At 42.6% G+C, this 25,955-nt stretch overlaps 1 protein-coding gene across 1 annotated transcript; it reads right to left on the bottom strand.

Moving 5' to 3' along the window:
* Positions 1 to 790: 790 nt before the first annotated feature.
* LOC135542388 (zinc finger protein OZF-like) lies at positions 791 to 12,530 on the bottom strand. Its single transcript, XM_064969315.1, has 2 exons — positions 11,274 to 12,530; positions 791 to 2,704 (listed from the first exon to the last, which is right to left on the bottom strand). The coding sequence occupies exons 1-2, from the start codon at positions 11,647 to 11,649 to the stop codon at positions 1,641 to 1,643; spliced, it is 1,440 nt and encodes a 479-aa protein (XP_064825387.1). The 5' UTR covers positions 11,650 to 12,530; the 3' UTR covers positions 791 to 1,640.
* Between the last annotated feature and the right edge of the window lie 13,425 nt (positions 12,531 to 25,955).

Below are 25,955 nucleotides of genomic sequence, written 5' to 3'. Positions count from 1 at the left end.
ATGCTAAAAAGAAGCTGGGTAGCAGAGAATGGTTTCGATCCATCTACCTCTGGGTTATGGGCCCAGCACTCTTCCGCTGTGCCACTCTGCTTTCAACCATTTGAGAAAAGACTAAAACTCACAATCCATGGCTCAGGAGGCCAGTGTCTTAGGCTACTTTTGTTCTCTGTAATCAATATGACCTACACAAACTGATGGAAGAGGTATAAAACTATGTATAATGGCAATTACACATGCAATGAAACTACGCATTTAAAAAAAAATTGGTTTCGATATATTGACCTCTGGGTTATGGGTCCAGCACGCTTCCGCTGCGCCACTCTGCTTTCAGTCAGTTCAGAAAAGACTAGAACTCACAGTCCATAGCTTAGGAGGCCAATGTCTTAGGCTACTTTTGTTCTTTGTAATCAGTATGACCTATATAAACTGATGGAAGAGGAAAAAAACGTATATTGGCACTTACATGGAAAAAAGACAGAGCCGGCAGGCTGTGTGTCCTAGGCAGCAATGTAAGAGTAACGCTACAATGAAGTGGAAAAGACCTGTCTGCATGCAAAACAAGAAGAAGAAGACGAAAGTGTCTGGTAAATCACAGAGTGAAGGACAACTCCAAGGATCAACTGTACCACTTTGACTCTATGGACACCAGACTCACTTGAACCTGTGTTGTTTATATCTATGCAGCAATATCTGAATAAAGCACAATTACTGTACATGAACCAATCTCTTCCATTCATTTCCTTTACCAAGTACCCTCAAATGAATAAAAACAACCAAGGAGACACAGTGCAATGGGTGTGATATAGTTTATTGTAGTGACATAGAATAACACAAGCCTTGCGCACCAATGTGAACATCACATCATTGACAACATATACACAGAGCAACGTTGACCTGGCCTCGCCGCTGCTATTGCTGCTGTAAGCGCATCACCTTCCCATCCACTCTCCCCTCGTGCATTTCGTAGCTTGCAGATCCATTATTACCTTGACTACCGGGACTCCTGTCCCTAAAACTGATTATAGACTCAATACAAAATACTGTGTCCATGTGTATAGGATGCAAGTACGTTGAAATTAAATAGATTTCTTGTCAACTTTCACTTTCAACTACAACTTATATTGTACATTGGGCATAGTCTTATTTTCACCAACATTTTGCTAGGTGGGATATCCCCAATGTCACAGTTTAAAGTTGTCCAAATCAATAGTCCAAATCCAGAAGAAGTTTGTGATAAATTGAAAACCTAAACATAAAATGTACTAAATACACAAACATCTGCCACAATAATCATATTAAGTATTTATTTAAACAAGCACCTTACAAACTGCACAAGCACCAAAAACGCTAAAACGAACAGCTCAAAAACAACACGGAATCTGCAAATTGTGTACATCACTGGTTAGAGGACAACTTGTAGAAAACAGTTATATACATTTTGAAGTGTTGCATTAAATCACATATAGTACTCTTTCAATTCAGAGCCTGGATCTTTCCCCTGATGCTAATATCCATATCATGTTAAAATCAATAGAACAGGGGTAGACATTTAGGGTTCGACATTGTGACATCATTAAAATACTCCTACTACTATGTTACAACATTCTACATTATTTCACTGATGTCATGAAACAACTACTTCATGTATGTATTTTCTGATGTTTGATCAGAGATCTTTTACGAGGGTATCTCATTTCACACTGATCACAGCTGAAAGGTTTCTCTCCTGTGTGTGTTCTCTGGTGCATAATCAGATTGCTTGATGTTGTAAAACTCTTCCCACATTGATCACAGCTATAAGGTTTCTCTCCTGTGTGTGTTCTCTGGTGTAACTTCAGCTGGCTCGATATATTAAAACTCTTTCCACATTGATGACAGCTAAAAGGATTCTCTCCTGTGTGTGTTCTATGGTGTACCTTCAGCTGGCTAGATATAATAAAACTCTCTCCACATTGATTACAGCTAAAAGGTTTCTCTCCTGTGTGCGTTCTATGGTGTACCTTCAGCTTGCTAGAACAAACAAAACTCTTCCCACATTGAGTACAGCTATAAGGTTTCTCTCGTTTCTCTCCTGTGTGTGTTCTCTGATGTGATATCAAGTTTCTTGACTGGGTAAACCTCTTTCCACACTGAGTACAGCTAAAAGGTTTCTCTCCTGTGTGTGTTCTCTGGTGTCTCTTCAGACACCAAGAATCAACAAAACTCTTCCCACATTGAGTACAGCAAAAATATTTCTCTCCTGTGTGTGTTCTCTGGTGTCTCTTCAGACAGCTAGAAAGAACAAAACTCTTCCCACATTGAGTACAGCTATATGGTTTTTCTCGTTTATCTCCTGTGTGTGTTCTCTGATGTGATATCAGGCTTCTTGACTGGGTAAAGCTCTTTCCACATTGATTACAGCTAAAAGATTTCTCTCCTGTGTGTGTTCTCTGGTGTCTCTTCAGACAGCTAGAACGAACAAAACTCTTCCCACATTTGGTACAGCCAAAAGGTTTCTCTTCAGTGTGAATTCTTTGATGTATTTTAAGTTTCACTGAGGAGTTTAATATTTTCCCACAGTCAGAGCAGCAGTGAGATTTCTTCCCTGTAGGTCTCTGCAGGTGTTTATTGAGGAGTTCTGATGTGGAGAGACTCTTCTCTGCCTCATGAGCATCATGATGTTGGTGAGGCTCCCCAGAGGATCCACAATAGTCCCGTATCTGTCCTGTGTGAACAAATAAGTCAGACAGATGGTTAAATGCCCACAACAGCAGAAATCCACTGTATATTTGAGGTAAAAAGGGATAACCAGAGAGTACCCATGAAGTTGTACAACAATTGACATCTGTTAAATGATTTGACAATCTATCTTAAGACAGTCAAGACGTAAGCAGTGTGCCAAATTACTTTTGGCCTCCAATATAGGCCCATTTCCATTTCTGCAGCGATGCACATGCAATTTGGTTGCAGAAACTCCTCCATGCTAATGAGAAAACCACTAGTTATGGATGTAGTATATCTGCAAGGAGCAAAAATGGTGAGCGAAGATTATCGTTTTTCACAATGTATTCTGAATATTACAGCTCACTATCAGTGTAAGATCAGGAGTGCTACTCAAGGAAACTCACATTAAGCTCTGTGTCTATTCACTAATTCACCACCATGGGGGAAAACTCAGGGGAGTTCTCATAGGCTGACAGAAAAAATAGCCTCCATTTACCGGTTGCATATGAGTGCATTTCACATTACTTTTGGATTATAATTGTAAGGCTCGTTTGAATCTCCTGCTTAATATGTTTGTGTTATTGTCGCAAATCATCTGCTTTACACTTAAAAAACACTTCAACCAGTAATATGCTCTTTGGCTAGCTTTTTCATCTGCCTGACAAAAAGGGTTTGTACACTAAGTGTTTAACAAATTGGCCAATAACATCACCTATTACACACCCCTATTACAGGGGCTGAGTCACTGGCTTACTGGGGCTCTCTCATGCCGTCCCTGGAAGGGGTGCATCACCTGAGTGGGTTGATTCACTGATGTGGTCATCCTGTCTGGGTTGGCGCCCCCCCTTGGGTTGTGCCATGGCGGAGATCTTTGTGGGCTATACTCAGCCTTGTCTCAGGATGGTAGGTTGGTGGTTGAAGATATCCCTCGAGTGGTGTGGGGGCTGTGCTTTGGCAAAGTGGGTGGGGTTATATTCTTCCTGTTTGGCCCTGTAAGGGGGTGTCCTCGGATGGGGCCACAATGTCTCCTGACCCCTCCTGTCTCAGCCTCCAGTATTTATGTTGCAGTAGTTTATCTGTCGGGGGGCTAGGGTCAGTTTGTTATATCTGGAGTACTTCTCCTGTCCTATTCGGTGTCCTGTGTGAATCTAAGTGTGTGTTCTCTAATTCTCTCCTTCTCGCTTTCTTTCTCTCTCTCGGAGGACTGAGCACCAGGACCATGCCCCAGGACTACCTGACATGATGACTCCTTGCTGCCCCCAGTCCACACGGCCGTGCTGCTGCTCCAGTTTCAACTGTTCTGCCTTATTATTATTCGACCATGCTGGTCATTTATGAACATTTGAACATCTTGGGCATGTTCTGTTATAATCTCGACCCGGCACAGCCAGAAGAGGACTGGCCACCCCACATAGCCTGGTTCCTCTCTTGGTTTCTTCCTAGGTTTTGGCCTTTCTAGGGAGTTTTTCCGAGCCACCGTGCTTCTACACCTGCATTGCTTGCTGTTTGGGGTTTTAGGCTGGGTTTCTGTACAGCACTTTGAGATATCAGCTGTTGTACGAAGGGCTATATACAGTGCCTTGCGAAAGTATTCGGCCCCCTTGAACTTTGCGACCTTTTGCCACATTTCAGGCTTCAAACATAAAGATATAAAACTGTATTTTTTTGTGAAGAATCAACAACAAGTGGGACACAATCATGAAGTGGAAGGACATTTATTGGATATTTCAAACTTTTTTAACAAATCAAAAACTGAAAAATTGGGCGTGCAAAATTATTCAGCCCCCTTAAGTTAATACCTTGTAGCGCCACCTTTTGCTGCGATTACAGCTGTAAGTCGCTTGGGGTATGTCTCTATCAGTTTTGCACATCGAGAGACTGACATTTTTTCCCATTCCTCCTTGCAAAACAGCTCGAGCTCAGTGAGGTTGGATGGAGAGCATTTGTGAACAGCAGTTTTCAGTTCTTTCCACAGATTCTCGATTGGATTCAGGTCTGGACTTTGACTTGGCCATTCTAACACCTGGATATGTTTATTTTTGAACCATTCCATTGTAGATTTTGCTTTATGTTTTGGATCATTGTCTTGTTGGAAGACAAATCTCCGTCCCAGTCTCAGGTCTTTTGCAGACTCCATCAGGTTTTCTTCCAGAATGGTCCTGTATTTGGCTCCATCCATCTTCCCATCAATTTTAACCATCTTCCCTATCCCTGCTGAAGAAAAGCAGGCCCAAACCATGCTGCCACCACCATGTTTGACAGTGGGTATGGTGTGTTCAGGGTGATGAGCTGTGTTGCTTTTACCCCAAACATAACGTTTTGCATTGTTGCCAAAAAGTTCAATTTTGGTTTCATCTGACCAGAGCACCTTCTTCCACATGTTTGGTGTGTCTCCCAGGTGGCTTGTGGCAAACTTTAAACGACACTCTTAATGGATATCTTTAAGAAATGGCTTTCTTCTTGCCACTCTTCCATAAAGGCCAGATTTGTGCAATATACGACTGATTGTTGTCCTATGGACAGAGTCTCCCACCTCAGCTGTAGATCTCTGCAGTTCATCCAGAGTGATCATGGGCCTCTTGGCTGCATCTCTGATCAGTCTTCTCCTTGTATGAGCTGAAAGTTTAGAGGGACGGCCAGGTCTTGGTAGATTTGCAGTGGTCTGATACTCCTTCCATTTCAATAGTATCGCTTGCACAGTGCTCCTTGGGATGTTTAAAGCTTGGGAAATCTTTTTGTATCAAAATCCGGCTTTAAACTTCTTCACAACAGTATCTCGGGCCTGCCTGGTGTGTTCCTTGTTCTTCATGATGCTCTCTGCGCTTTTAACGGACCTCTGAGACTATCACAGTGCAGGTGCATTTATACGGAGACTTGATTACACACAGGTGGATTGTATTTATCATCATTAGTCATTTAGGTCAACATTGGATCATTCAGAGATCCTCACTGAACTTCTGGAGAGAGTTTGCTGCACTGAAAGTAAAGGGGCTGAATAATTTTGCACGCCCAATTTTTCAGTTTTTGATTTGTTAAAAAAAGTTTGAAATATCCAATAAATGTCGTTCCACTTCATGATTGTGTCCCACCTGTTGTTAAGTCTTCACAAAAAAATACAGTTTTATATCTTTATGTTTGAAGCCTGAAATGTGGCAAAAGGTCGCAAAGTTCAAGGGGGGCGAATACTTTCGCAAGGCACTGTATATTGTTAAAGGGGACAGCTGGTAGTAGAGGGACAGCTAACTGTGCACAATACACAGACTATGACGTTACACATTACCTGATCACAGTGAGAATAGCAGAGATAGTGTTGTCATTTCAGACACTGTTGTCAACTTTCAGTAATGGGTTTGTCAGAGAAGGCACCACGCTTGAAAGACTAGCTAGAGATCCCTGTATACAAGAGGCCACCTCACCAGAAAGACGAGCTACAGATCCCTGTATACAGGAGGCCATCTCACTAGAACGACTAGCTACAGATCCCTGTATACAGGAGGCCACCTCACCAGAAAGACTAGTTACAGATGCCTGTATAAAGGAGGCCGCATCCCCAGAAGTGAGGTTTTCTGTAATAATAATGTCACATCTCCTGCATACAGGAGGCCACGTCACCAGACGTCAAGAAACAACAGAGATAACAGGACAGAAGGAGACAGATTTCATGCAATAGCTATTCTCACTGCAGTCGCTGTGGGGACAGAACTGAAGAAGCAGTCATAGTATCGAAAGAAGCTACAGTAACAGCATTGAACTAGATTATAGTAACAGCATGGAACTAGTCTAAAGTAACAGCATGGAACTAGTCTAAAGTAACTATAGTAACATTGAACTAGACAATAGTATCAGTATGGAACTAGACTACAGTAATAGCATGGAACTAGACTATAGTAACAGCATGGAAGTAGACTATAGTAACAGTATGGAACTAGACTATAGTAAACAGCATGGAACTAGACTACAGTAACAGTATGGAACTAGACTATAGTAAACAGCATGGAACTAGACTATAGTAACAGCATGGAACTAGACTATAGTAACAGTATGGAACTAGACTATAGTAAACAGCATGGAACTAGACTATAGTAACAGCATGGAACTAGACTATAGAAAACAGCTTGGAATTAGACTAAAGGAAACAGCTTGGAATTAGACTAAAGGAAACAGCTTGGAACTAGACTAAAGGAACAGCATGGAATTAGACTATAGTAACAGCATGGAACTAGACTACAGCAACAGCATGGAACTAGACTACAGTAACAGCATGGAACTAGACTACAGTAACAGCATGGAACTAGACTACAGTAACAGCATGGAACTAGACTACAGTAACAGCATGGAACTAGACTACAGTAACAGCATGGAACTAGACTACAGTAACAGCATGGAACTAGACTACAGTAACTATAGTACCAGCATGGAGTTAGACTATAGTAACAGCATGGAACTAGACTATAGTAACAGCATGGACCTAGACTATAGTAACAGCATGGACCTAGACTATAGTAACAGCATGGAACTAGACTATAGTAAACAGCATGGAACTAGACTACAGTAACAGCATGGAACTAGACTACAGTAACAGCATGGAACTAGACTACAGTAACTATAGTACCAGCATGGAGTTAGACTATAGTAACAGCATGGACCTAGACTATAGTAACAGCATGGACCTAGACTATAGTAACAGCATGGACCTAGACTACAGTAACAGCATGGACCTAGACTATAGTAACAGCGTGGAACGAGACTATAGTAGCAGCGTGGAACTAGACTACAGTAACTATAGTACCAGCATGGAACTAGACTATAGTAACAGCATGGAACTAGACTATAGTAACAGCATGGAACTAGACTATAGTAACAGCATGGAACTAGACTATAGTAAACAGCAGGGAACTAGACTATAGTAACAACATGGAACTAGACTATAGTAACAGCACGGAACTAGACTATAGTAACTATAGTACCAGCATGGAACTAGACTATAGTAAACAGCTTGGAACAAGACTACAGTAACAGCATGGAACTAGACTACAGTAACTATAGTACCAGCATGGAACTAGACTATAGTAACAGCATGGAACTAGACTATAGTAACAGCATGGAACTAGACTACAGTAACAGCATGGAACTAGACTACAGTAACTATAGTACCAGCATGGAACTAGACTATAGTAACAGCATGGAACTAGACTACAGTAACAGCATGGAACTAGACTACAGTAACTATAGTAACAGCATGGAACTAGACTATAGTAACAGCATGGAACTAGACTATAGTAACAGAATGGAACTAGACTATAGTAACAGAATGGAACTAGACTATAATAACAGCATGGAACTAGACTATAGTAACAGCATGGAACTAGACTATAGTAACAGCATGGAACTAGACTATAGTAAAAGCATGTAACTAGACTATAGTAAGAGCATGGAACTAGATTATAGTAAGAGCATGGAACTAGATTATAGGAACATCATGGAACTAGACTCTAGCAACAGCATGGAACTAGACTATAGTAACAGCATGGAACTAGACTACAGTAACAGCATTGAACTAGACTACAGTAACTATAGTACCAGCATGGAACTAGACTATAGTAACAGCATGGAACTAGACTATAGTAACAGCATGGAACTAGACTATAGTAAACAGCAGGGAACTAGACTATAGTAACAGCATGGAATTAGACTAAAGGAACAGCATGGAATTAGACTATAGTAACAGCATGGAACTAGACTATAGTAACAGCATGGAACTAGACTACAGTAACAGCATGGAACTAGACTACAGTAACAGCATGGAACTAGACTACAGTAACAGCATGGAACTAGACTACAGTAACTATAGTACCAGCATGGAGTTAGAATTTTGTAACAGCATGGAACTAGACTATAGTAAAAGCATGGACCTAGACTATAGTAACAGTATGGACCTAGACTATAGTAACAGTATGGAACTAGACTATAGTAACAGCATGGAACTAGACTATAGTAACAGCATGAAACTAGACTACAGTAACAGCATGGAACTAGACTACAGTAACAGCATGGAACTAGACTACAGTAACAGCATGGAACTAGACTACAGTAACAGCATGGAACTAGACTACAGTAACAGCATGGAACTAGACTACAGTAACAGCATGGAACTAGAATACAGTAACTATAGTACCAGCATGGAGTTAGAATTTTGTAACAGCATGGAACTAGACTATAGTAAAAGCATGGACCTAGACTATAGTAACAGTATGGACCTAGACTATAGTAACAGTATGGAACTAGACTATAGTAACAGCATGGAACTAGACTATAGTAACAGCATGGAACTAGACTATAGTAACAGCATGGAACTAGACTATAGTAACAGCATGGAACTAGACTATAGTTAAAGGATGGAACTAGACTATAGTAAACAGCATGGAACTAGACTATAGTAAACAGCTTGGAATTAGACTAAAGGAAACAGCTTGGAACTAGACTAAAGGAACAGCATGGAATTAGACTATAGTAACAGCATGGAACTAGACTACAGTAACAGCATGGAACTAGACTACAGTAACAGCATGGAACTAGACTACAGTAACAGCATGGAACTAGACTACAGTAACAGCATGGAACTAGACTACAGTAACTATAGTAACAGCATGGAACTAGACTATAGTAACAGCATGGACCTAGACTATAGTAACAGCATGGACCTAGACTATAGTAACAGCATGGACCTAGACTACAGTAACAGCATGGACCTAGACTACAGTAACAGCATGGACCTAGACTATAGTAACAGCGTGGAACGAGACTATAGTAACAGCGTGGAACGAGACTATAGTAACAGCGTGGAACTAGACTACAGTAACTATAGTACCAGCATGGAACTAGACTATAGTAACAGCATGGAACTAGACTATAGTAACAGCATGGAACTAGACTATAGTAACAGCATGGAACTAGACTATAGTAAACAGCAGGGAACTAGACTATAGTAACAACATGGAACTAGACTATAGTAACAGCACGGAACTAGACTATAGTTACAGTATGGAACTAGACTATAGTAACAGTATGGAACTAGACTATAGTAAACAGCTTGGAACTAGACTAAAGGAACAGCATGGAAATAGAATTTAGTAACAGCATGGAACTAGACTACAGTAACAGCATGGAACTAGACTACAGTAACTATAGTAACAGCATGGAACTAGACTATAGTAACAGCATGGAACTAGACTATAGTACCAGCATGGAACTAGACTACAGTAACAGCATGGAACTAGATGACAGTAACTATAGTACCAGCACGGAACTAGACTAAAGTAACAGCATGGAACTAGACAATAGTAACATAGAACTAGACTACAGTTACAGCATGGAACTAGACTACAGTAACAGCATGGAACTAGACTACAGTAACAGCATGGAACTAGACTATAGTAACAGCATGGAACTAGACTATAGTAACAGCATGGAACTAGACTATAGTAACAGCATGGAACTAGACTATAGTAACAGCATGGAACTAGACTATAGTAACAGCATGGAACTCGACTATAGTAACAGCATGGGACTAGACTATAGTAACAGCATGGAACTCGACTATAGTAACAGCATGGAACTCGACTATAGTAACAGCATGGAACTAGACTATAGTAACAGCATGGGACTAGACTATAGTAACAGCATGGGACTAGACTATAGTAACAGCATGGGACTAGACTATAGTAACAGCATGGGACTAGACTATAGTAACAGCATGGAACTAGACTATAGTAACAGCATGGAACTAGACAATAGTAACATAGAACTAGACTACAGTTACAGCATGGAAATAGACTACAGTAACAGCATGGAACTAGAATATAGAAACAGCATGGAGCTAGATTACAGTAACTATAGTAACAACATGGAGCTTGACTATAGTAAGGGCATGAAACTAGATTATAGTAACAGCATGGAACTAGATTATAGTAACAGCGTGGAACTAGATTATCGTAACAGCATGGAACTTGACTATAGAAACAGCATGGAGCTAGATTACAGTAACAGCATGGAACTAGACTACAGTAACTATAGTACCAGCATAGAACTAGACTATAGTAACAGCATGGAACTAGACTACAGTAACTATAGTACCAGCATGGAACTAGACTATAGTAACAGCATAGAACTAGACTATAGTTACAGCATAGAACTAGACTATAGTAACAGCATGGAACTCGACTATAGTAACAACATGGAGCTAGACTATAGTAAGAGCATGTAACTAGATTATAGTAAGAGCATGTAACTAGATTATAGTAAAAGCATGGAACTAGATTATAGTAAGATCATGGAACTAGATTATCGTAACAGCATGGAACTAGATTATAGTAAGAGCATGGAACTAGATTATAGTAACAGCATGGAACTAGATTATAGTAACAGCATGGAGCTAGATTACAGTAACTATAGTAACAGCGTGGAACTAGACTATAGTAACAGCATAGAACTAGACTATAGTAACAACATGGAGCTTGACTATAGTAAGAGCATGGAACTAGACTACTGTGCAAATGTGTGCCAGTACTTACTAGTGTTCATCAGGGCCCGGTTTCTCAAAACCATCTTATGGCCCAGATATTCAGTTTCCTCCTCTTCTTCCTCCTCATTTCTCGACGTGACAGTCATCTCCCCCTCCTCCTCTTTAACTTCAAAAACGGCATCTTCCTCATCCTCTTCTACTTTTACTGTAACATCTTCCTCCTCTTTCACTCTGAACGCGTCTTCCTCTTCTTTCACTGAAACGTCATTCTCTTCTTCTTTCACTGTAACAGCCTCACTCTCTACTTGTTTTTGTATTTTGACATCCTCTTCCTCCTCTTTCACGACAACGTTCAGCCACAGACCCTCTTTCTCCGTCCAGCAGACCTCCTCTTCTTTCTTAGGAGAGTACCTTAGTGAACTCATGGTCGGAGATGTTAGCTAGCTAGGCTAATGCTAACTTAACCAGCCCGCTAGCTGACTAATAACAACACCGTAAATATTAAATTAAATCGGATAACTAACTAGACGACGGAAGAGGGTTTGGAACACAGTGGTTAATATATACGAAAGCGTCTAAAGAGCTTTATTGGTTCGGCTATTTTGTCTAGCAAGCTACAGAGGTGTCTGGCTAACTTTTGCTGCTGTTGAAAGAAGCGTTCCGTCCACTAGAATATTTGTCAAACCAACAGCATAACCTTAAATTCCCACACCGCCATCTGCTGACAGGAGTGATTAACGAAGTTGAGTAAAATGTACATTTTATCTTCAGACAACAGGTTAAAGTGTAGAAAGCATTCGTTTTACTCGCCAGTTTAACAAAACAGTGTGCTTGAAACATTAGTAACTGGTTACCTAAAAGCACAAACAGTTTTTTTTTCGCAAAATGTTTTTGCGTCATTACATATTTATTCACTTATTTCCAGACATCTTCTAAACTTCCCACAATGCACTATTTCTCAATGCCATATGGAGGATGTACTCTGTGCTACAGTTTGTATGCTAGCTTGGTAGCTAGCTCATGCTTTCCATGTACCGTGTGGTTGTGTTATCTAGTGGGAACGCATTAGCATGGTAGGCTCTGGTGCCTTCTTGCCGTGGGCTCAAAACAAATGAGAAAATCATACCTGCTTGCTCCTTTTTGTTTTGTCAACTTTTCGGTAGGGAAGTTATGTTTATTCCGGAGCTACGAGCCATGCGTCGAAATCGCTAAACTATACTTCAAAGCAATGTGCTTTGAAGTATTCACGCCCTAGAGTGTGCCGATATCACTTTATCAACAGCACGTCATCAAAGACGTCTGAAGCTTCATTTCATCGAACAACAACCTGATTTGTTTGGTATTGGGCTTGTTCGACACTGCAGGCGACTGGCAACTGACTGATTTTCAAATCACCTTACATCATAAATAACTACTCATTATTATTTATAAATCAGTCAGCCAGTCACCATTTACTCACAATTCAGCATGGATTTCAATGCTCTCGAACATGGCCAGTGGTTTAGTTGATGACATAAAGGCTACGCCGCGCACGCTAGAGGGCGTGTGGGACGTCATCTATAATAATGTGACTCTTCTAAATTCTGTGTTGCTCAAACCTGTTGAACCTACATTACCGTTCAAAAGTTTGGGTTCAATTTGAAATGTCCTTTTTTTCCATGAACACATACATGAAATTAGTTGCATAATAAATAGGAAATATAGTCAAGACTTTGACATGGTTATAAATAATGATTTATATTTGGAATAATAATTGTGTCCTTCAAACTTTGCTTTCGTCAAAGAATCCTCCATTTGCAGCAATTACAGCCTTGCAGACATTTGGCATTCTAGTTGTCAATTTGTTGAGGTAATCTGAAGAGATTTCACCCCATGCTTCCTGGAGCACCTCCCACAAATTGGATTTTCACTTAAGTGTCATACCGTCAAGCTGCTCCCACAACAGCTCAATAGGGTTAAGATCCAGTGACTGTGCTGACCACTCCATTATTGACAGAATACCAGCTGACTGCTTCTTCCCTAAATAGTTATTGCACAGTTTGGAGCTGTGCTTTGGGTCATTGTCCTGTTGTAGGAGGAAATTGGCTCCAATTAAGCGCCGTCTACAGGGTATGGCATGGCATTGCAAAATGGAGTGATAGCCTTCCTTCTTCAATAACCCTTTTACCCTGTATAAATCTCCCACTTTACCACCATCAAAGCACCCCACAGACCATCACATTGACAACCACCATGCTTGACAGATGGCGTCAAGCACTCCTCCAGCATCTTTTCTGCATCTCACGAATGTTCTTGTTTGTGATCCGAACACCTCAAACTTAGATTTGTCTATCAATAACACTTTTTTCCAATCTTCCTCTGCCCAATGTCTGTTATTTTGCCCATCTTAATCTTTTCATTTTTTTTTAAACAGTATTAGATATGGATTTTTCTTTGCTACTGCATAGAAGGCCAACATCCTGGAGTAGCCTCTTCACTGTTGACATTGAGACTGGTGTTTTGCAGGTACTATTTGAAAAAGCTGCCAGCAGAAACCTTGTGAGGCATCTGTTTCTCAAATTAGACACTAATGTACTTGTCCTCTTGCTCAGTTGTGCACCAGGGCCTCCTTCTATTCTGGTTAGCGCCAGTTTGCGCTGTTCTGTGAAGGGAGTAGTACACAGCGTTGTACGAGATCTTCAGTTTCTTGGCAATTTCTCGCATGGAATAGCCTTCATTTTCTCAGAACAAGAAGAGACTGACGAGTTTCAGAAGAAAGTTATTTTGTTTTCTCACCATTTTGAGCCTGTAATCGAACACACAAATGCTGATGCTCCAGATACTCAACGAGTTTAAAGAAGGCCAGTTTTATTGCTTCTTTAATCAGAACAACAGTTTTCAGCTGTGCTAACATAATTGCAAAATGGTTTTCTAATGATCAATTAGCCTTTTAAAATTATAAACTTGGAGAATATAAAATATTTGTAGAAAAGGCCCATGGAGTTGGTGGAATAATCCTTTAATTCATTAGGTCAGGTGGAAATGTCAGACAGATCTCAACTCCATAAAAGGAGGAAATTGCCATCGCCTGATCTCGCTGCTTTCCGTTCCTTAACTCCATATGATCCAGAAGTTCTGTGCGTCCATGAATCCACGTAAGTCCACCGACTCTGTTCCGTTTCATGTTACCTTTCATCTGGACTATCTGTTGCGATCGGGAGATGGGCCATCAGTTATTGTTTATAGTTATTATCGCGGAGCGCGGCTTGTTGCGCACGCTTCAAACATATTGTGTAATGTGAATTGTCAATGATCACGGCCCTACGGATCCTCATAGGCCAATTATGCAATCGATATGGTTCATATGTATTGAAATTAATTATATGTACACATGAAGACAATTGAAAGAGTGAAATGAGAAACGTCATTGTTTGCTAACTGATCGACTTTGATAATGGGGATTATAGATTGTATCACCATTCACTGTTTGTATTCGTTCATAATTTATGATAAATAGTTACGAGCCTAAATGACTCGCGGATGATTACTATTGACTTCTTAATGAACTGGACTGTTGAATTCCTTAAATTATGTTAATAATTAATGATATGATTTGATCTTTGATTATGAATTTGATTGGATACATGTTATTTGTTTCCTTTGTGATGCAGCACAGACTACGATTCCTGCCTCAGTCTCATCCATTCCTCTGTCACCTGACACGTGACCACCTGTTCACCTTCACTGTCAGTCATCCAACCTGTCCAGCTACCCACACAGATTCCACTAATCTTTCAATATAATCACCTTTGATGCACATGAAACAAGTTGTAGGTTTGGGGAGTACTGAAGGAGGCATTGAACATGTTGGTCTGGAGGGGGGTGGTTGAGTGGTTGTCATCCTGGGTCATATTTTTACAGTGCTGTAAAAATCATTTAAAATAGTAAAAATACTACTTAAGAAGTTTTGGGGGGTGTCTGTAGTTTACTATTTATATTTTTGGCAACTTTTACTTCAATACATTCCTAAAGAAAATATTGTACTTATACATTTTCTCTGACAACCCAAAGTCCTTGTTATTTTGAATGCTTAGCAGGACAGGAAAATGGTTCACTTATCAAGAGGACATCCCTGGTTATCACTTATCAAGAGAATATGGTTTCCTGTATAGGTCTGAGCTAAAGCCTCACTTCTCCCTCTTTATCAAAATGTCCAGATAACTTGTTTCATGTGCATCAAAGGTGAATTTCAAATGTTCACTGCTTGTATTGATGAAGGAGTGGAATCAATTGTGATTTTTGTCAGACAGCATAGACAGCAGCTATACACTTTTGACTGACCGATCCAGCCTTCCTCTCCTCTGAAGACCCAGGGAGGATGGAGCTCAGTCAGAAAGCTGTTGAGGGACTGGTTAGGAAGAACACTTCTACAGCCAGAAAGGTGAGAGGTCACATGGTTTAGGTGGTAAATATTTATGTCCCCTTAGCGGTTCATCACGTCAGCAAAAGGGAATATGTTCCATCATCTATGTTTATTTACATTAGTGCAAGTTGTCCACTGATTGGTGTAATTTCTCACCCCTCTTGGCTGTATGAAGGTTAATTTCCCCTCAGGCACACACATTTGTTCTTTGATATTATGAAGGTAATTTGTGTAAAATGTACTTTTCCCCACTCATTCACCCCATCTCGTTACATTGCTGACGCATATTTGGTGGCCTGACTGCATCCAGACAATGTCAAATGCCCATCCTGGTAGATCTGAACCTAATGCTGCTTGGAGTGATCAGATGACAGATGTCACATTTAGGTGCCAGGTGTAACTGAGAAAATAGATGCTCCATGTCCATTACTTTGAGTGATTTATATAATGTGACTAAATGTGTTTCTGTGTTGCAGTCAAGAAATGGAACAGCAAGGCCACAGGACATAATCAGAGCTGTTGGAGACCACCTCAAGCCCCTGGTAGAGCCAGGGGTGGTGTTTACCACTCCACCACGCCTTCAGCAGACTAGAAAAGTGGGATTGATACTGTTTCATACTAAGAGTCATCTTAACACGCAGCCCACCGCTCCCAGGGATCAACAAGCCCACCACCCCTGTGTCTGCCCTAATGGCAGCCCCCAGAGGCTCCATGTACAGTACGAAGAGGAGGGCCGAGAGTGGGCATCCCTGCCTGACCCCAGACGAGAGGTCAAAAACGTCACCTAAGTGACTATTTACACTGACTCGACACCCCGCTCTGACATATAATGTACGGAACCATCCTATAAACTTCTCCCCAAATCCTAATCTACCTAACACCCTGAATAGAAAAGATCTATTCACGCGATCAAAGGCTTTCGCCTGATCTAGCGCTGCTACCATTAAAGGCAGCCCTCTATCTTCAACCCAGGCGATGGAGTCCCTGATCAACTGTAGGTTCCATCTTATTGAGCGGCCCTCTACCCCGCACGTCTGATCCTCATGGACGACGTAGGGAAGGGCTGTGCGCAACCGGTCTGCTAAAACCTTTGCAAGAATCTTGTAGTCTACACACAGCATGGTCAACAGCCGCCAGTTGCCAAGGTCAGTTGCTTCCCCCTTCTTATTAAGAAGTGACAGCACACCAACAGCCATTGATCCCCCCCGGGACCCCCGTCTCAATGATGGCCTTCAAGACTTCGAGGACCACTGGACCAAGTATACCCCAAAACTTGAGGTAAAACTCAGCCGGCAGCCCATCCATCCCAGGCACCTTCCCTTTTCCCATCCTCCTAAGAGCGCTCTCAACCTCTTCTAGTGAGATCTGGGCCTCCATCATGTCTCTAATGTCCTCCGGCAGCCGCCGGGACAAGTGTTCTAAAAACACGTTTCCCTGCTCTACATCTATCTCCCTTTCTTTAAAAAACCCTCGGAAATGATCAGTTGTCTCCCTGACCATTTCCTCTGGTTTTCTAACTATACTACCATCTTCTTTTCTAACGCCATGCATTACCTTCCTACTTTGCCTGGCCCTAACCGACTTAAAGAACATAGCGGAACAAGTCTCATTATGTTCTAGAAAGCCACTATGCGCACGCTCCAGGAAAGCTCGAGCCTTCTGCTCCTGCAGCTCCCTGAGCTGCGCCTTTAGGGTTGCAGATCTCTCCCAGTCAATCGACCCGCCGAGGTTGCCTGCCTCGTACTCGAGTTCAATTAACCTTTGGATACGATCCACCTCCCTCCTTTCCTCCCTTTTTTCCTTCTACAATATCCTATTATAAAAGCCCTAATCCTCACCTTAACTAAATCCCACCACTCTAACACCCCCTCGCACATGGACCGGAGGCCGTCAAGCCTCCGAAAGAAACAAAAAAATGCGTCAACGAAACCCTGCTCCTCCAGTATATCCCGATCTAACTTCCAGTACCCCCTACCGAAGAGGCAGACTGGCGACCCCACCTGCAGGAACACCCCGTCGTGATCCGTGAAGAAAACAGGCACCAGCCGCCCAGACAACTGACCCAAAAACCTGGATACAAAAATGTAGTCGAGCCTCCGCGCAACCCCCCTGGAGTTGCGCCATGTAGGACCGACCATTGCCGGAGTAGTGTGCAGGCCACCAACAACCAGACCATGGCAAGCCATTAGCCCAGAGATGGCACGTGCACTGCTATCACCGCCTACCCCTAAATCTATATTAAAATCTCCTCCTATCACCAAGTGCCTGTTTGTAACACACAGGGGAGCCAGACAGTCCACCATCTCCCTCCTGTCTGCCGCCACCTGTGGCCCATACACCCCAATTAACCTATATCTAGCTTCTCTAAACTTAACATCTATCCCCAAAACTCTACCCTGCATTATTACAAAAATGTTCTCTATTTTAACCTCTCTATGCCCACACAAAATCCCTACTCCTGTTGAGTGCACCCCTCCTATGCCCCAAAAAGATTCCCCCTTATCCCACTCCCTCTTAAATCTACACACATCCCCACCATCCCTCAGGTGAATCTCCTGTAATAAACAGAAATCAAACCCCACACCCTCTAAATAACAAAAAATCGCCCTCCTTTTAACATTATTCCTTAACCCCCTAACATTTAGACTAAAAAAAGAAACAGAACTATTCATTTAATTATTAACAACAAATAAAAAACCCAAAAACCAAAAGAAAAAACAGGAGACTCACCCGATGCTCCCCTGGTCCATCTCCACCGGCGGGGACGTCCTCTCCTCTCCTGACGCCCCCCCGTCCTCCATCCCAACCCATGACCCAGGCAGTGTGTTGGGTCCTCCCTCCCCACCCACCATCCCCCCCTCCCTGTTTGCCTCGGGGCTGCATGTAGGGGACCCCATCTCCTCAAACAGGAGTTGGGATCCCTCTAACAAACAGCCCACCGAACCCTCACTGGAGTCATCCACTAAAATGCAAGGGGCTGAGGTAAACCGGGAGGACAAATTACCCTCCCTCCACTCTCTTAGCCCCCTCCACACCCCCCTCCCTCTCACTTCCTGCCAAGCTCCCCCTCTTCATCCCTTTCTTCTTTGGTGAAGGAGGTAGCGGGGAGACAACGTCCCATCCCCGCTAACTCCTCCACCAAATCCCTCATTTCGACCTCGAGGAAGCCTGGCAGGCTGTCCCCCCACTCCTTCCCCCCATCTCCCCCCCTCCCCCACCTCCACTCCTCCCTCGTCACTGTCCCCGTTCCCTCTTCCACGCCTTCTCGTACCACTGTCCCCTTCTCCCTCTTCTCTGCTCCTCCACGTTCTTCCACCTTCTTTTTAATCTCTCCTTCTTTTTCCTTCTTTCCATCTTCTCTCCTTTCTTTTCGCCTCTTCCTTCTTCCCTTCTTCGTCCTTCTCCATCCTTTCCCCTGTGTCATCCGTACAATCCGCACGCGTCCTTTCTTTTCTCCCCCCATCCCCCACTCACCCCCTCCTCCACGTTCTTCCACCTTCTTTTTAATCTCTCCTTCTTTTTCCTCCTTTCCATCTTCTCTCCCTTCTTTTCGCCTCTTCCTTCTTCCCTTCTTCGTCCTTCTCCATCCTTTCCCCTGTGTCATCCGTACAATCCGCACGCGTCCTTTCTTTTCTCCCCCCATCCCCCACTCCCCCCCCTCCTCCACGTTCTTCCACCTTCTTTTTAATCTCTCCTTCTTTTTCCTTCTTTCCATCTTCGCTCCTTTCTTTTCGCCTCTTCCTTCTTCCCTTCTTCGTCCTTCTCCATCCTTTCCCCTGTGTCATCCGTACAATCCGCACGCGTCCTTTCTTTTCTCCCCCTATCCCCCACTCCCCCCCCCAGCTGCAGAAGCATATGACCTGTGACGAGCCAGGCAATCACGCCACAGGTGTTCTCTGGAGCCACATCCGTGGCAAGCCTTGGGCTTGTCACACTCCCTGGCCTCGTGCTCTTTCGACCCACAAAATCGACATTTCTTGTTACTGCACGAGGTCAGGGTATGGCCGTAGGCCATACAACGCCTGCAGAACGGGGGCTGACGTGCATAGTAGAGTGTTCCCCTGTCAGCCCCCAGGGAGAACATCGCCGGAGGATGGAGGTAGCCATCCACACTCTTCGGGGACTCCCTGAGTAACGCCTGGAAACCTCTCTTTCCGTTCCAGAAACCCAGGGAGTCCCTGAGGTACCTCGCTGAGGAGTCATTGTCCATATATCTCCCCAGAAAGGCCCTCACCTCTTCATCCTTCACATGCGGATTGTACATGGTTACAGTGACCACCCTGAAGTTGTTCCTTGCCAGGCTGGTCACCGTGTAATGGCACAGGGGTCCTTCTTCTTTCCCTTCCCTCACCATCTTCCTAATCTCGTCGTGCTGTTCTTCCAAATGTACAGTCACATCAAACCCTTTCTCCACCGGATTCCCCTGAAGGCAGAGGACATCTTTCACCTTCAACTTCAGATGCCCCATCAGAATGGTCCTCGCCAAGGTTTCTCTCCCCCAAGGCTCCATCTCTCTTTCCCTCCAAGAAAAACGCACCGTATTGGCCACCCCAACTGCTGGAACCGACCGTGACGCTTTTTCCTGCACCATCTCCGCAAGGAGAATAGCACACCTGGCTCTCCAACCTCTTCCAAAAAACAAGAAAAAGTTAAAAACAGGAAGCAAACCAAAACGGTGGTGCAACTAAAGGTGTTGATTTGTCACATCTATCAAGACAACTGGAGCACTGGGCCAGACACTCTTAAATAGAACCTGGACCAGCTCAGGTGAAACACCGTCCCACTAAGGAGATGGACAAGCCAGCACAGGTGTAACACATACTGACTAACAAGGTGACACCAATCAGTGCATCCTACGTGCTAACGAGCTGAAGTCCAACCTCAAAACATAGATGGAAAAACCAAAGACTGTAATACCTTCCCCCAACAGAAAACAACTTCCATTGCACATTATAATCAAATACAATGCTTCACCTTCACCAATATAAAACATGGTGTCTACTCGCTGTCAACAAGAAATAAAGATTTTTTCCCCCACCAGCTTCTAGAACTCTCATCCCCTTGGAACGAGCCCAAACAAAACTCATCTCCAATACTGAAAAACATCCAGTCAAAATAAATTGTGATCCATGGCAACTCACTGGCTAAACGCAAAACAAAAACCTTTTGGACTGCCCACCCTTGAGACAATCAGCAACCAAGTTGTGCTCACCACGGCCATGTCTGATTTCAAGAAGAAACTCCTGCAATATCCATAGTAACTTTTCACCTCACTGCAGAGCTTCTCTCTCTTTTCAGGGTTCACAAGATAGGCATGTTGTTGGTTCGGTGCCCAGTCCCCAATGTCATGCTCTAGTACATTTGGATTGGTACATCTGAGAATTAACCCTGATATTCTAAAAGCAGGGCAACAATGTCAATATAATTTTACCCCCAAAAAAGTGTCAGTTGGTTGCATGTATAAATATCATTACTAAATGTTACATGAATTGGAAATATTAAATATTTGGGTACATAGTCTTATTTTCAACAGCTTTTCAATTACATTTTGCTAGGTGGGATAGCCCAATGTTAAAACACAATTTTAACGTGTCCAAATCAATATGCAGAAACAGTTTGGGATAAATTGAAAACCTAACATGTGGTATATACACAAATAATAATGTCACAATAATTGTATTTTTTTTAAAACAAACTCCTTATAAACTGCACAAGCACCAAAGACGCTGTTTTGACAAGTAGCAATAAATCACTGATATCGACTAGGGGGGAAATGAGGTTGTACGTGCTGTTGAAACTAACCCAACTAAAAAAACACATGGAAATGGGAGATATCTTTTACCTCACTGATTAGAGGACAACCTGCAGAAGACAGCATTTAAATGTAGGGGTCGCTGAACAAAGGAACACAACACTTATTTGTCATCACTCATCAATATCATGTTGAAATCAATTGTGCCGAGAGGAGGGAGATGAGGTTGCACGTCCTATTAAAACTAACAGCTCAAAAACTACACAAAATCTGGGAATAATGTGTAAATCACTGGTTAGAGGACAATTTGTAGAAAACAACTAGCTGCATTTTGATTCAAGTAGGTCACCAACATGTTAAGTGTAACAACTCTTTGTGTTCGTCAATTTTGTAAATCACATTAATAGTACTTTCAATTCAGAGCCTAGATTTTCCCCCTGAGGCTAAGAGCAATAGAACAGGGGGCAAACATTTAGGGTTCTACATTCTGACATTAAAATACTCCTACTTCAATATTAAAAACATTCTACACTGTGACATTATCTAATTGATATCAAGAAACAACTCCATGTATTTTCTGATATTTAAATCAGAGGTATTTTAACGGATCTCATCACATTGACCACAGCCATAAGATTTCTCTCATGTGTGTCCACTGGTGTACTATCAGGCTGTTTCGCTGAGTAAAACTCTTCCCTCATTGATTACAGCTATGGAATTTATCTCCTGTGTGTTCTTTGGTGTGATTTCAGGCTGCTTGACTGAGTAAAACTCTTCACACATTGATTACAGCTATAAGATTTCTCTCGTGTGTGTGTGTGTTCTCTGGTGTATAGTTAGATGGTGAGAAGTAGAAAAACTCTTCCCACAATGACAACAGCTATATGGTTTCTCTCCAGTGTGTGTTCTCTGGTGTAATATCAGGCTCTCCTGTGTGTACATGCTGTTTTATTTTAAGTTCTGATTAAGATTTGCAATCTTTCCCACAGTCAGAGCAGAAGTGAGATTTCTTCCCTGTGGGTCTCTGCTGGTGTTTCTTGAGGAGTTCTGATCTGGAGAGACTTTTCTCTGCCTCATGATGTTGTTGAGGCTCCCCAGAGCAAAAACAGCAAAAATAGCCTCAATTTACAGGTTGCTTATGAGTGTATTTCACATTACTTTTGGAATATACAGTGCCTTGCGAAAGTATTCGGCCCCCTTGAACTTTGCGACCTTTTGCCACATTTCAGGCTCTCCATCCAACCTCACTGAGCTCGAGCTGTTTTGCAAGGAGGAATGGGGAAAATTTTCAGTCTCTCGATGTGCAAAACTGATAGTGACATACCCCAAGCGACTTCCAGTTGTAATCGCAGCAAAAGGTGGCGCTACAAAGTATTAACTTAAGGGGGCTGAATAATTTTGCATGCCCAATTTTTCAGTTTTTGATTTGTTAAAAAAGTTTGAAATATCCAAAAATGTCGTTCCACTTCATGATTGTGTCCCACTTGTTGTTGATTCTTCACAAAAAATACAGTTTTATATCTTTATGTTTGAAGCCTGAAATGTGGCAAAAGGTCGCAAATTTCAAGGGGGCCGAATACTTTCGCAAGGCACTGTAATTGTAAGGCCTGCTTGAATCTCCTGCTTAATATGTTTTTGTTATTGTCGCAAATCAACTGCTTTATACTTAAAAAAAAAATAGTAAAATGTTCTGTAACTAGCTTTGCCATCTGCCTGAAACTGAGGGTTTGTACATTAAGTGTTTAACAAATTGGCCCATAACTTCACCTAACAATAACATAAGACCTACTGTAGGACCCATAACTTCACCGAACCACAAAAACTACAGACATACTGGAACACACGTGTGTTGTACAATAGCCTATCCATCAAGGAACAGTTCTCTACACATTATGAGCTAAGTATCTCTGTGTCCAAACAGACTAACAAGACCCTACCTGTAAATCAAGCAGACAATAACACATTATAAACATCAATTTGTTTGGGATGTTGGATCCAACGTGGAGCACGGCATAACTATCTTTAGCAGAGTAATGAATGAAGACGCACTTTGGTTGTTGTTGCATGTCGTGGTGTTTGTCATTTGACTGTCATTCAGAAAATGATTTCATGGATCAGCTGATGATAGTTGAACATGTGACTAACTAAACGGCTACAGTATTAATTATATGTAAGGAGACACTAAATGTTACATAGTTAGAGAGCATTTCTGAATACAAAATACAATACAAATACAAAAAAAATGTCAAACATCAAGATCCAGTATTTAAGTTGAAGTTCATCATATGACAAGCTTAACATTATGACTATAACTACTGTTCCCTGAAGGAGGGAAACTAGGTATAACATATTATTAAATCCACGCCTTCCTGGAAGTCCCGCCTTCCACAGGTGATGAGCGTGAGGCTAGGGTTTATTCCTTCAATTTAATACCGCTTTTCACCAACCCAAGGGGTGGGGCCAATCAGGTGTTGTATCTCGTTTCCCTCCTTCAGGGAACAGTAGATATAGTCAAAGTTACACTCCCTTTCAGTCGGTCAACTTTGGTACAAAATACTATGGGAAAATAGATTCCCCATGCAGACCCAAACGGATAATAAATGAAACAGCCCCTGGCAGACCACCCAGACCTGACCCCGCAAGATGCGTCAGTTTTGTCAATTTATTCACTGTCTTTTGTTTGAAACACTCCTGAAAATGTTGAGTAAGCACGCACAACTGATTACCCATATAGAAGTAGGACAAGTCTACCTGGCCTGCGCGCAAATGTAGGTCAATAAATGTGCCTTTTTGGGGATGTCTGATAGTATTTATGATTGTCTTAACCTCTTACAAGATGGCGTAGCAGTGAAGACGTGTTTTGTTCGTGTCTCGTGTACTTTCGTATTTTTTGTATATATATTTCAACTTTATTTTCAATCTCTTTTCGATTTTTAATTAGATTATACCTTCCGGTAACCTGCCTCAACCAATGTGATACGGTGTCGATACGGCTATTGTTTTTAATTTTTTAATTTTAGAACACATTCAAGAACCTCCAGAAGCTAACCCGCTAATTAGCTACAAGCTATTTAGTCGTTGTTAGCCACTGCTAGAGGCTTTTACCTTCTGCACAGATACCAGCCCTGTTCTTAGCCTGGATAATACTCGCCAGTCTACCAGTATCGGACTGTCTATTCACAACAACGCCGGATTCCTGCCGTAATCCCTGGACCACTACTTCTGATCTTCACAGCTAGCTTGCAGCTAGCTAGCTCACAGCTAGCTTGCACTCACCGTGGCATCCAGTACCGAAACTATCCCCGAGGCCCACCTCCCGGCCTACTCAGCTGTTCACCCGAACCCCTCATACACGGCTAGAGCTCAATACTCCACCGGATCCTTGCTGTAAACTTTGGACCTTGGCACCGGTTCATCGCTGCTACCGATTGGCTATAGTGGCTAACGCCACTGCCACGAAGCTAGCACCAGTTAGCCGTAAGCCAGGCGCATCTCCTGGCTAGCAAACTAAATTCTACAATACCTCTTTCGCCATATGGCTTGGATTCTCTGTCGACACGGCCCCCCGCCGCACCACCACGACTGGTCCGCCGACGAATACTCCATCCGCTGTGCCTTCAACCGGACTCCGTCAGAGGGCTTCTAACTTTAAACGCAGTGTTGCCCGAGTGCTCGCGTAGTTGCGGCTCCCCTGTTCCATCTACTGCTGCCCTCTGGACACTATGATTACTTGGCTACATAGCTGATGCCTGCTGGACTGTCCATTAATCACGGAACTTCATTCTGTTTATTTACTTTTTATCTGTTGGCCTCACCAAAAAGTGTGTAGTTAATCCGACCCTCTCTGCCTAGTCATCGCCATTTTACCTGCTGTTGTTGTGTAAGCTGATTAGCTGTTGTTGTCTCACCTGTTGTTTTAGCTAGCTCTCCCAATCGACACCTACGATTTACTTTATGCCTCGCTGTATGTTTCTCTCAAATGTCAATATGCCTTGTATACTGTTGTTCAGGTTAGTTATCATTGTTTTACTTTACAATGGAGCCCCTAGTTCCACTCTTCATACCTCTGATACCTCCTTTGTACCACCTCCCACACATGCGGTGACCCATTACAACCAGCATGTCCAGAGATACAACCTCTCTTATCATCACCCAGTGCCTGGGCTTACCTCTGCTGTACCCGCACCCCATCATACCCCTGTCTGCGCATTATGCCCTAAATATATTCTACCATGCCCAGAAATCTCCCCCTTTTATTCTTTGTCCCCAACGCTCTAGGCGACCAGTTTTGATAGCCTTTAGCCGCACCCTCATACATACTACCTCCTTTGTTCTGCGGGTGATGTGGAGGTAAACCCAGGCCCTGCATGTCCCCAGGCACCCTCATTTGTTGACTTCTGTGATCGAAAAAGCCTTGGTTTCATGCATGTCAACATCAGAAGCCTCCTCCCTAAGTTTGTTTTACTCACTGCTTTAGCACACTCTGCCAACCCTGATGTCCTTGCCGTGTCTGAATCCTGGCTTAGGAAGGCCACTAAAAATTCTGAGATTTCCATACCAAACTATAACATTTTCCG

The sequence above is a fragment of the Oncorhynchus masou genome, chromosome 6 (genome assembly GCF_036934945.1).
Source record: "Oncorhynchus masou masou isolate Uvic2021 chromosome 6, UVic_Omas_1.1, whole genome shotgun sequence".
Taxonomy (NCBI): Eukaryota; Metazoa; Chordata; class Actinopteri; order Salmoniformes; family Salmonidae; genus Oncorhynchus; species Oncorhynchus masou.
The sequence above is the reverse complement of the archived record's forward strand: the minus strand, read 5'-3'. Positions and strand labels throughout refer to the sequence as shown.